Source organism: Anolis sagrei, chromosome 2 (genome assembly GCF_037176765.1).
Source record: "Anolis sagrei isolate rAnoSag1 chromosome 2, rAnoSag1.mat, whole genome shotgun sequence".
Classification (NCBI taxonomy): domain Eukaryota; kingdom Metazoa; phylum Chordata; class Lepidosauria; order Squamata; family Dactyloidae; genus Anolis; species Anolis sagrei.
This window is the reverse complement of record NC_090022.1, coordinates 298,054,862-298,071,654: the sequence shown is the minus strand read 5'-3', so window position 1 is coordinate 298,071,654 and position 16,793 is coordinate 298,054,862. Positions and strand designations below refer to the sequence as shown.

The following is a 16,793-nucleotide window of genomic DNA, read 5'->3' as shown; positions in this document are numbered from 1 at the left end:
AAGGACCAGGGCTTCCCAGTTCTCGCTGTCTATGCCAGAGTTTTTAAGGTTGGCTTTGAGCCTATCTTTCAATCTCTTTTCCTGTCCCCAACATTCCGTTTTCCGTTCTTGAGTTTTGAGTAGAGCAACTGCTTTGGGATAATGCTCTGCAATCAGAGTTTCGTCAGTTCCACTCAAGGAAGGAGTTGTGGAGGCTTATGTTTGGCAAAACAGGTGTTGATCTCTCTCTTTTTCTATCTCAGTTGTTCGTGGTCGATGTCCAGACTGGTCAAATTACCAAGATCCCCATTCTGAAGGACCGGGAGCCTGATATAGTCAACCAGCAGGGCTGTGGGATTCATGCCATTGAACTGAACCCTTCAAGGACCCTCTTGGCTACCGGAGGCGACAACCCCAACAGCCTTGCGATTTATCGTCTGCCGACACTGGATCCAGTCTGTGTGGGAGATGTAAGTTCCACTGCAGATCAAAGATGGGGGCGGACCTTCGGTTAATTATCATCATAGATAGATACATCAATTTATTTTATATGTACCAATTGAAATGACTACAATTTCCAAGCAGAATGAGGTTCAGAAGAGTACCTGATTTGATTGACTTTCTGTGTATACATTTCTAGTTCAGGATGAGAATAATGCTATCTTCCAGCAGGCCTAACCAGCATAGCCGACTACATGAAGCTTTTGCCATTGTATAAATATGAGATCCAGGTCCTGATTCTTGTTTTTGTCTGTTTAGGATGGCCATAAAGACTGGATATTTTCAATTTCATGGATCAGTGACACCATGGCTGTTTCTGGTAAAATTTAAATTTCTGTTCTTTATTTATAAGAGACATAATACATTAAGTCTGTAGCTTCTCTTCCAACTGACTGAGGTTCAGATGTGCATTTTGGGATCATAGTTGTTTGCTTAAATTAGTTGTGGTTCTTCCCTTCTGCCTGTTTCTCCTCTGCCTCTTTTGACCTGGCAAGTGGCCAAGGGAACAGGTCTTACTGCTTTGCGTGCACCTCCTCTTTTGTGCGTTGCAGTGGGGTTAGTTATGGATGTAATGCTTGCAGCTTTGAGGCCCGGTGTACTTGACAAGAGGGTCACTGGTTAAAGTTTACTGAAGTTATAGTTGCAATGGCTTGGGCAAGTTCCCTGCTGCCACATCCAGTTTCTCACTCCATAGTTGGAATGGACTTTTAACAAAGCTGGCTGAACCTTCTTTTCATAAACAACTCTTATTATCATGGTTGCCAATGTTTACTAGCAACTGATCCATGACATCTATCATACTTACCTAGGAATAAAACTTGTGTTGTGCTATTACTTCGGCTGAACATGTAGCAGGCTTTTGATTGACACTTGCATTATTCAGACTAGCCCCAAAGCCCTTCTGATATAGTCTGGCAGTAATTATTATTGTTATTATTATTATTTACAACATTTATGTACCACTTTTCTCACCCCGAGGGGGACACAAAGCGGTTTACACATAGATAATGGCAAAAATTCAATGCCTTACAACAGGGGTCCTCAAACTTTTTAAACAGAGGTCCAGGTCACATAATAATATAATAATAATATTAAACCTTTATTTGTACCCCGCTACCATCTCCCGAAGGACTCTGTGCAGCTTACACGAGCCCGAGCCCAAAATACAATAATAAACAACAACAATAATACAGCAAAATAAAACAAAAACAAGCAATAACATTAACAACAAACAGAGACGCAGTTAAAAACAATGGCCGGGCCAAATGTAATAATTAAAATTAAAATTAAAAGTGCTGGGCATGACAGGTGGGGTTTTTGGAGGAGGGTGGGTATGCAGATATCCTAAATCTCTGATAAAGTGCGTTGGGACATAATGCTAGGAGTTTCCTTATTCTGGAAATGCACACTGGAACATCCATGTTTTCAAGCTCCTCCTAAAGATTGCTAGCGATGTCCTTAGGGAGAGAGTTCCAGAGTCGAGGGGCCACAGTCCCTCAAACTGTTGGGGGGCCGGATTATAATTTGAAAAAAACACATGAATTCCTATGCACACTGCACATATCTTATTTGTAATGTAAAAAACACTTAAAATAATAATAATTGTTAAAATGATTAAAATGAAGAACCATAATTACAATGAACAATTTTAACAAATATAAACGTATTAGTATTTCAATGGGAAGTCTGGGCCTGCATTTGAATGATGAGATAGGATTGTTGTTGTTGCTGTTGTTGTGTGCTTTCAAGTCATTTCAGACTTAGGTTGACCCTGAGTGAGGGCCGGGTAAATGACCTTGGAGGACCGTATCCGGCCCTCGGGCCTTAGTTTGAGGACCCCTGCCGTACAACAACAGTAAAACCACACTTTAAACATAAATCATATTAAAAACAGTATATCATCAAAAATCAAAACAGTTATTAAAACCATAAAACAATCCCATCAGTTGAGTCGCCGTTCCAGTCCTTGTCCCACTAAAAGCTGCATACATCTATTGTCCGAAGGCCTGGTCCCAGAATCATGATTTAAATTTTTTTCTAAGGGTCAGCAGCAAGGGAGCAGATCTTACCTCCTTTGGGAGTGTGTTCCATAGGCGGGGGGCCACAGCCGAGAAGGCCCTGCTCCTCGTCCCCACCAGCCGCATTTGCGCTGTTAACGGGAGCGAGAGCAGGGCCTCCCCAGATGATCTTAAATTGCGAGGTGGGACGTAGGGGCAGATGCGTTCAATTAGAACTCATTGATCTTCGTTGTATTGTAATAAACCCAGTAGAAAAGTGCCAGGATCTTGGTGCACAGTTTATTTTATCACAATCTGTGATTTCACCTTGTGCCTGTGTCCGATGCTCAGTGATTGTATTTACAGAGTTCTCTTTGTTCTGTAGAGCTTTAAAGGGTGTTCAATTAAATCATCATGTACCCAGGGGCTCACCAAAGACTAAAATCCTCCATTTCACAATTGTGTGCAATGTTCTAATGACGTTGTGCCTGTAGAATGTGTTCAGTTTCTGCAGATCCTTGGTTACCCCACTTCCCTTGTTTGCTGGGAACATTATTCTAATGCCACACCGCAGGTTCTGTTCCTGCTTTGACCTTTTGGAAGCACAAACACTTTGTAGTGCTGAACAAGAAGCTCTTGGCCCTTTCTAAAGATGTGACCCATCTGATGTCTGCAAAAGACCAACGTTCAATTCATCCTCAGGCTTGTTGCCTTTTGCAGGGTCCCGAGATGGTTCGATGGGGCTCTGGGAAGTGACGGATGAAGTGTTGTCCAAGAGCGATGCGAGGCGCAACTTGTCTCGAGTTCCTGTCTATGCTCACATAACACACAGGGCTCTGAAGGACATCCCCAAGGAAAACACCAACCCAGACAACTGCAAGGTTCGAGCTCTTGCTTTTAACAACAAGAACAAGGTGGGTATAAAAGAGACCTAAGTTATATAGAGAAGGCATGGGCAAACTTCGAACCTCCAGGTCTTTTGGACTTGGGAGTTGAAGCCCAAAACACCTGAAGGGCCAAAGTTTGCCCATGCCAGTCATAGAATCATCCTTTTCCCATTGCTGGTTCTGGAAATACATCTCTTTGTGGTCCTTAGTCCATTCTGGTTCCTGTTTGACAGAGACAGCCTTTAAGGAATTTTGCACAGATATCTTTGTATTCTGGGTTTTCAGCCATGGAGGTATTTGAGTTTTCCAAGCAATTAGCATGGGGGTTCGGGAAAGCCTATTTTCCATTCATTTGTTTCTTTTACTTAAATACAGGGTGAGGCAGCATAACTTCCTTTTTTCAAAACTTAATAAAACCCATTGTATGAATCAGAATTTTTTTTTATTTATAACGTAGGCGCATACCTAAAGTTTTGTTTTACGTAGTTTTGAAGAGCAAATTTATTATTTATTTATTTATTTAGAGCTTTTATAACCCGGTCTTCTTGACCTCCGAAGAGGGACTCAGGCCGGCTAACAGCAGGAAATTCATACACAAGTAGGATAAAACATAATAGCATCGTAATACATTAATACATTAAATACATTAAAGTACAGATCATACAATTACAAAAAGCCGTGTCGTCAAAAGTAAAGTCACAAATTCATCACCATCTGCCGGTGTGGTCAGCAGTTACTGACTCGATCATCATTCTGCAAATGCTATATTCCAAAGCCAAGATTTTACCAGCTTTCTGAAAGTCAGGAGGGAAAGGGCAGATCTAATCTCCCCTACCCCTTAGGTAGGTGACGTCCCCCATTCTCCATTCTCGGTACACTGAGTAATCCGATTTCTGGTGTTTGTCATGACTCTTGCCAGCATAGCAGGCGTTATGTTGGCAGTTTCTTCCTGGATGTTGGTCTTCAAATCTTGTAGGATCCTTAGACAGTTCACATAAACATGGGATTTCAAAGAAACCTATAGAAAAAAATCACAAGGGGCCAAATCTGGAGAGCCACTCCAAATCCGCTCGAAAAGTAGGCCTCAACAGCAAAAGCACGCTCCTCACTGTTCCAATGCATGATGGCGACTGAACTGTTATCAGGACAAAACTTTAGACTCCCGCCTCTTGAACGAGACCACTAGCGCTCCGCTATGTCTTCAACCCACTGAATGGCGCGCATTTTAAAAAAGGAAGTTATGCTGCCTCTCTGTGTATATTAATTTTTCTGCTCTCAGTCTTGTGGTCTCTTTGTGTGGGTGATTAAACCAACAACAAATTTGGGTACAACAAATTAATAGAGACATCAGAAACCGCTGTTGCCTGTTGCAGCATGTAATTTTTTGTTAGAGGGCTGTAATGAATTTGAGGCAGGCACATGCTTTGCTTCCCATTGGTTTGCCAAGACTAAAATGGAAACGGAAGCCAAGTATTTGTTCATTTGTTTAATATCTCACAAGATGAGACCACAGAATTTTAATTTTAAATGAAAGCTGGTAAACTCTGGACGGCTTATATGTACCTGTGGATTCTCCATTCCCACCTGTGGATATGTTCTTGCTTATTTTTGTTTGGTTTTTTTTCTCTTTTTTAAAAATATCTATGAACCGGCTAGGACACTAAGATCATCTGGGGAGGCCCTGCTCTCTGTCCCGCCTGCATCACAGGTGCGCTTGGCGGGGACGAGAGACAGGGCCTTCTCAGTGGTGGCCCCTCGGCTGTGGAATGCCCTGCCTGCAGATATCAGATCGGCCCCTCCCTGCTAGCGTTCCGGAGGAAAGTGAAGACCAGGCTGTTCGAAGAAGCATTTGATTAAACAGTGTAATTGAACATAGGAATGGAATAATGGATGATGAGACTGGATTCTGATTTTACTGTTGAGGCGCTAATGATTGTTATTCTGATGTTAATGATTTATGTTACAATTGTTTTTAATTGCCCTATACTTGTCTCGTGATGTTTTGTATCGATGTTGTTCACCGCTTTGAGTCGCCTGAGGGCTGAGAAAAGCGGGATATCAATAAAGTAAACAAACAAATAAATAAATTTTTAGATGCTGAACAATTAAGGTACATTTAAATACTCAAAACCTCAACCTTTTCAACACAAGAGTACTCATAGCATGTTAACTATCTCAGTTATAATGAATAACCTTTTTACACATTTTTTTCTCTTCCAAGCAATATTTCTGTAATCTGACAGTATAAAAGTAAAGTTCCCTCTGACTAAGTAATTACTTCTTATTTAAAAATAAGTTAAATATGGCACAATCAAGCCAAGTAAAACAGTCTCAATTCTTGATCTAAAGATTTCCAAATCTTGATTTTGGCACTATTGAATTCCGTTGCTCGGGAAAGCATTAATGCTTTTCCAGGAAACAGAACCCAACGATGGCCTACCTCGGTGGAGGACTTTGCCCATCATTTGTTAAACTTACTCTATTTATTTATTTATTTACAGCTTTTCTATTCCGCCCTTCTCACTCCGCAGGGGACTCAGGGCGGATTACAGTGTACGCATATATGGCAAACATTCAATGCCAATTTTTGACATACAAACATATACAGACTTACACAGAGGCTATTTATTTTTTTCTGGCCACCAGGGGAGCTGTCGCTTTCATCATCCATCTGCAACACTGATGAAGTACTTCCGCATTCCCCGCATGCTTTTTGCTGAAGTGCTTGCTGGAGTCTTTTTATGGCCTCTTAAATCAGTTAATTTAGCCTCCCCACACTTTAAGGTGGTACCTAATTTTCCTACTTGACAGATGCAACTGTCTTTCGGGTTGCAAAGGTCGACAACAGGCTACACAATTGGTTGGAAACCCACTCCAACCCAGGCTAGCTTCGAACTCATGACCTTTTGGTCAGAGTGATCTTAATGCAGCTGACACTCAGCCAGCTGTGCCACAATCCCGGTGCTCTACATGGAAAACAGGGCATGTAATCTTTCATGTTTTCATATTAGACAAATATGGATAGCTCTACTATTAATGGGAAACACCAACTGATGTATCATTCCAGAATGACACTTGCTTCTAGTGTCATCCTTCTGGGTTTTATTGACTTCTTTTTTTTCGTGTCAGGAGTGATTTGAGAAACTGCAAGTTGCTTCTGGTGTGAAAGAATTAGCCGTCTGCAAGGACGTTGCCCATGGGATACCCGGATGTGTTATCGTCCTGTGGGAGGCTTCGCTCATGCCCCTGCATGGGAAGCTGGAACTGACAAACAGGAGCTCACCTCACTCCCCGGATTCGAACTGCCAACCTTTTGGTCAGCAGTCCCGCCAGCACCCATTGTGCCACTGGCTGCTTCCTACTGGCTTATTGAAAGCCAGTGAATATCCATGACTTTTTTAGATTGTTCTGCATTATTCACTTCAGTAAAACTTGTTACTTTAATTAAGTTATCTCTACGTTGCAGCCAGTGTTGGGTTGTCCCTATATAGGTTCCTGGTTGGAAACTCCCAGTGTAAATCACTTGTTTCATTGTTGTGCCTTTCATATTGAATGTTGTGTCTTCAAGCTGCAGCTCTTCTCTTCTAGGAGCTGGGAGCTGTGTCTTTGGATGGGTATTTCCACCTCTGGAAAGCTGAATACACGCTGTCAAAGGTGATTTGCTGCCCTGGTAGATAGCAATGGCTTTATCTGATCCTGGTTTAGGAATGTGTGACATCCATGCATATTTGAAAGAGATTTTAAAAATCTTCAAAGCCATGTGTAGTTGAGATGTGGGTTGTTTATTTATTTATTTATGGCATTTATATGCCGCCCTTCTCACTCCGAAGGGGACTCAGAGCGGCTTACAAGATATATTTTCATACAATATATTATATTACTAGCACAGTGCAATATCAGTATTATATATTACTATATTCCACTACACCATTATATATATTATATTTTTTAGAAGTTTTATATACCGGTCTTCTCACCTCCAAGGAGGGACAGGCCGGTTCACAACATGTGTTCACATACAGTAATATACAAAACAGCACAATGCATCATCATTATACATTAAAATAGAAGTACAATAAAAACATCATCATCACATCAGACAAGCCAAGTCGTCAGTACAGTCACAATTCGTCGCCATCCTTCCATGTGGACAAGGGTTATTGACTCAATCCTCAAATGACATATTCCAAAGCCAGGTTTTTATTAGTTTCCTAAAGGTCAGGAGGAAAGGAGCAGATTAATCTCTGGTGGGAGGGAATTCCAAAGCCTAGGAGCCACCACCGAGAAGGCCCTGTCCCTCGTTCCCACCAAACACGGTTGCGAAGGTGATGGGACCGAGAGAAGGGCTCCTCCAGAAGATCTTAGTAACCTTGATGGTTCATAGGGGAGAATCCGTTCGGACAGGTAAACTGGGCCGGAGTTGTTTAGGGTTTTATAGGTCAAAAACAGCACTTTAAATTGTGCTCGGAAGCTAATCGACAGCCAGTGGTGCTGGCGTAACAGAGGGGTCGTATGGTCTCTGTACCCTGCTCCTGTTAGCAATCTGGCTGCCGCACACTGGACTAGTTGAAGCTTCCAGTCAATCTTCAGAGGCAACCCCACGTAGAGAGCATTGCAGTAGTCTAAACGGGATGTAACCAGAGCATGGACCACCGTGGCCAAGTCAGACTTCCCAAGGTACAGGTGCAGCTGGCGCACAAGTTTTAATTGTGCAAAAGCTCCCCTGACGACCACCAATATTAGTAATATCACATGTAATGTAAATATATAATTATAATATTGTATTATTATTGCTAGTATTATATTGTATTACATTATAATATTATAAATATTATATGTATATACAATATACTATATTATATTATTAGTAAAGACAAGATGGAAATGTCTTCTGCTCCCCTCTGTCTTCACTCTGGCAAGAGTAGCAGTTTTGAGGGATCATCTAGGCCCCTGCACATTTGTAATATTACTTAGTACTAACAGTTGTATCTAAGGAAGAAACATTGAGTGTGTTGAATTAATGCAGTTTTGACTCCACTTCTACTGCCATGGTTCAATGCTATGGAATCAGAAGAATTCCAGTTGTAGAATATCCATAGCTCTGAGTCAAGGAATTTAAAAGAGTGTCAAACTGCATTAATGATACGCCTGTGGACTGTTCCACCTCACCCTCATAATTCTGTTTATTTGCTATTGAATCCCTCAAGTCAAAAAGAGCAGGGTTTACTTCTGTACTTGCTGTGACTTTCACATTGAAATGGGAAGGAAAACATCTTGAGCTGGGAAATAATTCCCTCTTTTATTCTTCAGTCTGCCATTCTGGGTGGTTCTGATAAGCAAATGCATGATAATTTAGTCTCTTCCTTCACACAGTCTTTCAAAGAGACTTGCCCAGATTGCTGTACTTCTGAGCCTTGAGATTAGCTCACTCACTCGTGTCAGAAAAAGAGGATGAAGGACCTTTCTCTCCAGCTTTTCCTTGGCCTTCTCCTCTCTGCCTTCTTCATAAAGAGACACAGAAGAAGTGCCAATCTTTTGCCAACTGGCCAAGTGACCTTCATTGTTGTCCTTGTAAGCAAAGAATTTCTGTTGCCTAGGTTGTAATTTGTGTTCCACTAGGCCAGTGTTTTTCAACTTTGCTAGTGCCACCACCCCTTAATCCAGTTCCTCATGTTGTGGTGACCCCCAACCATCAAATTATTTTTGTTTCTACTTCATAACTCTCTGCCCCGGAGGGAGTGTGGTGGAGGCTCCTTCTTTGGAAGCTTTTAAGCAGAGGCTGGATGCCCATTTGTCAGGGGTGATTTGAATGCAATATTCCTGCTTCTTGGCAGAATGGGGTTGGACTGGATGGCCCATGAGGTCTCTTCCAACTCTTTGATTCTATGATTCTATGAATTTCTCTACTGTTAGGAATCGTCATGTGAATATCTGATATGCATGATGTATTTTCATTCACTGGACCAAAATTTGGCACAAATACCCGATACGCCCACTTAAATACTGGTGGGGTTGGGGGGATAGATTTTGTCACTTGGGAGTTGTAGTTGTGGGATTTATCACTCACCTACAATCAAAGAGCATTCTGAACTTCACCGATTATAGAATTGAACCAGTATTGGCAGACAGAACTCCCATGACCAACAGAAAATACTGGAAGGGTTTGGTGGGCATTGACCTTGAGTTTTGGAGTTGTAGTTCACCTACATTCAGAGAGCACTGTGGACTCAAAAATGATAGATCTAGACCAAGCTTGGCACAAATACTCAATATGCCCCAATGTGAACACTGGTGAAATAGACCTTGATATTTAGGAGTTGTAGTTGCTGGGATTTATAGTTCGCCTACAATCAAAGAGCATTCTGAACCCCACCAATGATAGAACTGGGCCAAATTTCCCACACAGAACCCCCATGACCAACATAGAATCATAGAATCAAAGAGTTGGAAGAGACCTCATGGGCCATCCAGTCCAACCCCATTCTGCCAAGAAGCAGGAATATTGCATTCAAATCACCCCTGACAAATGGCCATCCAGCCTCTGCTTAAAAGCTTCCAAAGAAGGAGCCTCCACCACACTCCGGGGCAGAGAGTTCCACTGCTGAACGGCTCTCACAGTCAGGAAGTTCTTCCTAATGTTCAGATGGAATCTCCTCTCTTGTAGTTTGAAGCCATTGTTCCGCGTCCTAGTCTCCAAGGAAGCAGAAAACAAGCTTGCTGTGTTTTCTTATGGTCTATGATGACTCCTCTGACATCCCCTTTGTGACCCCCACAGGGGTCACGTCCCCCAGGTTGGGAAACAGTGCTCTAGAGCTAAATGTATAATAGCTGTGCGTTGAGTATCAGTGACCCTTCCTCAAATGGCACTTGAGATATTGATTCATGGGCTTTGCCGCTGGTTCTCATTAAGGCTTTTTTTTTTGCTCTTGGATTCCTTCAGCTGCTGTCCACAAAGTTACCATATTGCCGTGAGAACGTTTGTCTGGCCTATGGTCAGGAGTGGTCGGTATATGCAGTCGGATCTCAGGCCCACGTCTCTTTCCTGGACCCGAGGCAGCCTTCGCACAACGTGAAGTCCGTCTGTTCCAGGGAGCGAGGCAGTGGTAAGAACCACCACCACCATCATCATTGTATATTTATATAGTGCCATTGCTTTACATGTTGCTTTGCAAGAAAAAAAAGGTGACATTTATGAAGTTTGTCTAGAGGAGGCATGAGCAAACTTGGGCCCTCCTGGTGTTTTGGACTTCAACTCGCACAATTCCTAACAGCCAGGAATTGTGGGAGTTGAAGTCCAAAACACTGGGAGGGCCCAAGTTTGCCCTTTTCTGCTTTACAGCATGGCTTCCACTTGTGAGCCCTTTACGCCCAGTAAATGTTTACCTTTATATAGGTATATAAAATAGGTATAAAAACCAAATATCAACTAATAACAAACTCAGCATCTGCAAGGCTTGCTAAACAGGCCAGTTGCCCCTATCATGAAGTACAGCTGAAGCATTTTTCTGCAGAACCTACAGTAAATAGTGCATGTTGTTGCTGACAGATTTGTGTAAATGAGTGGCATTCAGAAACCTTTTTGTCACTTGTCATTCACACCTAGCTCCAGCAGAGAAGAGCTCTTTGCCCCACCCCAGCCATTCCACAGATATATAAACTCATTTTTCCTACTTCCAACAGACCTCACTACCTTTGAGGATGCTTGCCATAGATGCAAGCGAAACGTCAGGAGAAAATGCCTCTAGAACATGGCCCTATAGCCCGAAAAAACCCACAAGAACCTAACCTTTTTGCTGTTGCCAAACTTTTTGTAAATAAAGGCAGAATTAATGAGGTCCACACTTCTTCTTCACAACCTCAGAGTGATGCAATAATATGTTGTCTGACTGCGTGAGCTAATAACATGGTTTGGTTTACGGCAGCATTAAAATGCAGTCCGTCCTGGTTTCAGAATGCATCAGCACACATTCTCTCTGCCGTGAGTTGTGTGTTCAACAAACTGTAGTTAGAAAGCTGGGTGTCTATGGGATACTCCATTAGCTCCAGGTAGCATTTGTGCTTATGGCTTGGCATTAACAATTTAATGTTCAGAATTTGAACTTCTTGAGGGATCTATATTTGATTCACAATACCTTTCATACTTTGCTTTGCAATGAATATGAAAGCTGGGTGATCGTGGAATCAAAATGGAAAGTAAGGTCACCAAAGGAGAAGTCTGTCTTCCTAGGGCACTGCAAGAGTAACCCTATATTAGAGGGTGTGACAGGTGGCATTTTCCTTTTGTACAGCTGCAGACCAAAACTCTCCACAATGGGGAAATGCAGCCAGTACCATTACTTGATACCTTTGAATGAAGTAGCAGACTGCAAATTCCATATTTCTGCTATAAGCTCCAGTCTAGAAATCATACTTTTGATTCCAAAAGAGTATGCCTCAGATATTTTGTTGGAGAACCATGTCTCTCTTTGTTGTGGCTCAGCTGGAGCCTCAGGAAGAAGATGATGGGTTTCAGATTCCTGAACATGTTCCTGTTGAACATGTTCCTGTTGTTGATACAGATGATGTTGATACTGAAGATGAGGAGTTTCAGTTTTCCATGGCAAGGGATGTTTTGGGAGATGTTTCTGATCTTAGTGAAACTTCCCAGGTGCAGGTGGAGGAGGTGGAGGAGGCGAGCTCTCAGCCTACCGATTCTCAGGCTGCCAGTTCTCAGGGTGATGAGCTATCCGACCTTGAAGGCTCTGCAGATTTAGAGAGGGAAGATCACTTGCAATTCAGGGTTCGCCGCAGTGCAAGGATTGCTAACAAGAGAGAGGTTAGAGGTCAAAGGAATGCGTTCATGCTGGGAAAGTATATTAAATGAGCTGTTTGAAGTCAACTCTTTGTCAGTGCAACTTCTGCAAACACCCTTGTAACTTCTCTGGATTCGCCTTGGCTTTTGGGCAGTGCTTTTGGCTTCTTGGGACTTTGTCTTGTTCTTGGCTCCTTGGGACTCTGTCATGCTACCATGGAATCTTGTTTGATCAATGCCTTTGGATTATGCTTCATGTTGTTTGCCATTGAACTTTTGAAACTTTACTTTTATGTTAAAGACTTTGCTTTTTCGTCAATAAACTAAAAAACCTTCAGCCTTGGTGTGGTGTTGTGAGCAAGGTGAATCTATCCTGAGTTGCGACACTCTTGCTGAAAAATCAAATTTCAAGTTCTCTTGGTAGTTCATCAGAAGTGGGAAATAATTCAGGCACGGGTAAACTTCAGCCCTCTGGGTGTTTTGGGCTTCAACTCCCAGAAATCCCAGCTAGCTTGCCGGCTGTTAGGAATTGTGGGAGTTGAAGTCCCAGACACCTGGAGGGCTGAAGTTTTCCCATGCCTGCATAGGCTTTGGTGAATGCCTGGATTTCCATCACGCTCAGTAATGGTATTGAATCAATAGTAACAATCCAATTTACCTTGCATTTGTTCAGCTGCATTTCCAGAGAGCTGGTTCACTGCACGTGCTTCTCTCTCATGTCACATAGTCCTGAACTGTAAAGAACTACCTGCAAGTCGTCATCATTGCAGAACTAATCACCCATTTCTTGTTGTTGTTTTGGGGACAAGTGGATATGTCCAGATGCAGCTTTTGGCAACTGAAAATGAACACATTGCCCATAATCTGTCTGACATTGCTGCCCCTCTTCCGTGACAGGTATTCGCTCCGTGAGCTTCTATGAACACATTATTACGGTGGGGACAGGGCAGGGTTCCTTGTTGTTCTATGACATCCGAGCCCAGAGGTTCCTGGACGAGAAGCCACCCCACAGTTGCTGCACGTCGAAATTAGGAGGAAGCGAAATTCTCAAGTTGTCTACGGGCAAAGGTTGGCTGGTGAGTAGCTCGTGGCAGCTGGAAAAAGAAAGGTAGACTTGCTTCAGTTGCTTCCTTAAAAAGCAAGGGGTTGGTTTTGACTAACTTTGAGGACAAGCGAAGCAAAGTTTCCAGGGATTGTGGTGATGGAATTGCAGAAGCAGGGGTGGCAATCATGGGGTTCTCCAGATGTTAGGCTACATGTCTCAGAAGTCTTACCAACTACCAGTGAAGACTGTTGGGAACATATGGAGGCCTTCCTGATTTCTATACATGCCTTAAAGCAGACATGGGCAAACTTGGGCCCTCCAGGTGTTTTGGACTTCAACTCCCACAATTCCTAACAGCCTACCGGCTGTTAGGAATTGTGGGAGTTGAAGTCCAAAACACCTGGAGGGCTGAAGTTGGCCCATGCCTGTTTAAAGTTTATTAGGTCTTGTTAGTGCTTCAGAATATGACGGTGGAAGAAAAATGACCAGTTGAGCAGAGCCCAACTTCAGTCAGATTGATAGATTAGATCAGTCCTGGCCAAACTTTCTAACTTGGGGGGCTGCATGCTAGCACTCCCTGCTAGGAGGACAGGCTGCCTGATGATGGGAGGAAAGGAAGGCAGCTAAGGAGGAAGGAAAGAGAGAAGGAAGAAAAGACAAAAGGGAGGGAAGGACGAAGGGGTGGAAGGAAAGGAAGAAAGGGAAGGAGTAAGGAAAAGGAAAGGAAGGGAGGAAGGGAAGGATAAAAGAAAGCGAGAAGGAAGGAAAGAAAAAGGGGAAGGAAGGAGAAAGGGAGAGAGGGAAAAGAGGGACGGAAGGAAGGAAGGAGAGAGAGAAGGAAGGAAAGACAAAGGGGAAGGAAGGAGAAAGAGGGAGAGAGGGGAAAAAGAAGGAAGGAAGGAAGGAAGGAAGGAAGGAAGGAAGGAAGGAAGGGGGGAGAGAAGGAAGGAAAGACAGGAAAGGAAAGACAAGGGAAGGAAGGAAGGAGAAAGAAGGAGGAAAGGAAGGGAGCTTAGGAGGAAGGAAAGAGAGAAGGAAGAAAAGACAAAAGGGAGGGAAGGATGAAAGGCTGGAAGGAAAGGAAGGAAGGGAAGGTGTAAGGAAAAAGAGAAGAAAGGAAGAAAGGGAGGAAGGGAAGGATAAAGGAAAGAGAGAAGGAAGGAAAGACAAAAGAGAAGGAAGGAGAAAGAGAGAGATGGAAAAAGGGGATGGAAGGAAGGAGAGAGAAGGAAGGAAAGACAAAAGGGGAGGAAGGAAGGAGAAGGAGGGAGGAAAGAGGGAAGGGTGTAAGGAGAAATGGAGGAAAGGAAGGGAGCTAAGGAGGAAGGAAAGAGAGAAGGAAGAAAAGACAAAGAGGAGGGAAGGATGAAAGGCTGGAAGGAAAGGAAGGAAGGGAAGGAATAAGGAAAAAGAGAAAGAAGGGAAGGAGTAAGGAAAAAGAAGGAAGGAAGAAAGGAAAGAAGGGAAGGATAAAGGAAAGAGAGAACGAAGGAAAGACAAAAGGAAAGGAAGGAGAAAGAGGGAGAGATGGGAAAAAAGGGGGATGGAAGGAAGGAAAAAGTGATAGAAGGAAGGAGAAAAGGAAAGAAGGATGAAAGGATGGAAGGGAAGGAGAAAGGAAGGGAAGGAGGAAAGAAAGAAGGAAGGAAGAAAGGGAGAAAGGGAAGGATAAAGGAAAGAGAGACCGAAGGAAATACAAAAGGAAAGGAAGGAGAAAGAGGGAGAGATGGGAAAAAGGGGGATGGAAGGAAGGAAAGAGAAAAGGAAAGAAGGATGAAAGGGTGGAAGGGAAGGAGAAAGGGAAGGAAGGAAGGAAAGAAAGAAGGAAGGAGGGATAGGATGGTGAGCGAAGGAGGGTCTGAAAAAAGAGCCCACGGCCTGTGGGCCTGGGTTTGCCCATATCTGGCTGCATCCAGCCCATGGGCCTGGGTTTGCTCATACCTGGCTTATATATTAAATACTTAGAGCAACGTAATGTTTTCAGCCAATTCCTTGCTCTTGCTTGTTCTTGTGTCCCCCACTGTAAACTATTTGGAATTCTGCATAGATGTGCCCATAGCTACTGCTCCCTTCATTGCCAAGGTAAATTCCCAGGAGCGCTCACCCTTAGGACAGCCCAGATTCGCAGTTCAGGAAGGATCACTGCAGCGGAGCACCTTCTGACGTGAGCTTTCCTTTGACAGAATCATGACGAAACCTGGCGGAATTACTTTTCAGACATCAGCTTCTTTCCAAATGCCGTTTACACCCACTGCTACGACTCGTCTGGCACGAAACTCTTTGTGGCAGGAGGCCCCCTTCCGTCTGGACTCCACGGGAATTACGCCGGCCTCTGGAGCTAATAACTCTCTTCCGAGATGAGGCTCGCCCGCTCTCTTGTGCGGTTTCCCACCCCCACCCCTTTCGCCCACATTTCCATTCCTTTTCAAACTAACAAACAAACAAGAGAAATTGTGTGACTACATTGTTCTCTTCTGCTTTTGGTGCAAGGGGGGTGACTTTGTTTTTTGGGGGGAGCGGGAAACGGATTCTTCTCCTGGTTTCCTGGCAGGTTTATTTTGTACATTTTGAACTTTTTTGGGGGGGTTTTGTTTAATCTTCTTTGATCTTTATACAGTGGATTTTTAAACACACATCCCCGTTCCCCCTTTTTATTATTGCCTTTCCTCAGACCGGCGGAGTCTTTGCCCTGAGCTCAGGCCGACCCACCATACATGCCCCTCCACTCCTTCCTTCGCCGCCAGGCAGGAAACCTTCCATTAGATCGGCTGCTGCCGAGCTTTCTGTGAAAGCCCAGGGGCTGTGTGCACATGTGTGGGAGTGTGTGTGTATGCGTGTGTGTGCGTGTGCGTGTGCAGGTACTTTGTTAGTCACATTACCTGGAATAAAAAGCTACTTGTAATTAAAAGGAGAAAAAATTAAAAAGTATTTATATAATGAGATACGTTACTACTTTATCCACAGAGCCCAGCTTGCATCTGGCTTCATCGGATAGTTTGAAAAGTACAAGTTTAATGATGCTCCATAGGTCACTGGGGGTGAGCTTGAGGCTGACACTGTGTCATATGTTCTGCAGTTGATGGTTGGTGATGGAAGGGTTAATATGAGTATTCTAGAGGGTTTGGTAACGTGTAAGTGGGAGTTCATGGGTGCAAGCAATTATGGGTGGAGGTGTGCAGGAGATGGGTTGCAGCTGGGTATTATTGGATTTAAGGAGCTAACCTTGAGACTGATTTTGGGAGAAAAGTATCTGTTGCATTTTGGTGGTGGATGCTGCTGGTTTCTCCACTTCTTGATTCTTGTTGGAGTCTTGAAGTTTCTCCAGCCTAGCTTCTATTTTGTTCAAAGCCTCAAGTACGCTCTGCAGTTTTTTCTGCATCTCCTCTTCCTCCAGATTACATTTCCAAAACATTTTATCTTGCAAGCCTCCCAAAACAAACCCAAGCAGAACTGGGTGAGTTTGATTCTGTGGGGGAGAAAAGTATTCTGTCACGTTGCCAGGGCTCTACCTTGTTTAGGTAGAGATGAATCAAACTCCCAGTTTTAACAAACAGTTTAATTCAAACAGCACTTACTTGCTGGCTGTTTTTGTA

The 16,793-nt window shown here is 43.4% G+C and overlaps 1 protein-coding gene across 1 annotated transcript in view; it reads left to right on the top strand.

Annotated features, from left to right (window-relative positions):
* The window catches only part of DCAF12 (DDB1 and CUL4 associated factor 12), a 40,005-nt gene extending 23,863 nt beyond the window's left edge, over window positions 1–16,142 (top strand). The window contains exons 3-9 of the mRNA XM_060761173.2: window positions 243–449; window positions 739–799; window positions 3,198–3,391; window positions 6,953–7,018; window positions 10,305–10,467; window positions 13,053–13,231; window positions 15,384–16,142. Of these exons, the coding sequence (XP_060617156.1) occupies window positions 243–449; window positions 739–799; window positions 3,198–3,391; window positions 6,953–7,018; window positions 10,305–10,467; window positions 13,053–13,231; window positions 15,384–15,542 (1,029 nt within the window). The 3' untranslated portion in view covers window positions 15,543–16,142. The remainder of the gene's footprint in view (window positions 1–242; window positions 450–738; window positions 800–3,197; window positions 3,392–6,952; window positions 7,019–10,304; window positions 10,468–13,052; window positions 13,232–15,383) is intronic.
* Window positions 16,143–16,793: the final 651 nt, after the last annotated feature.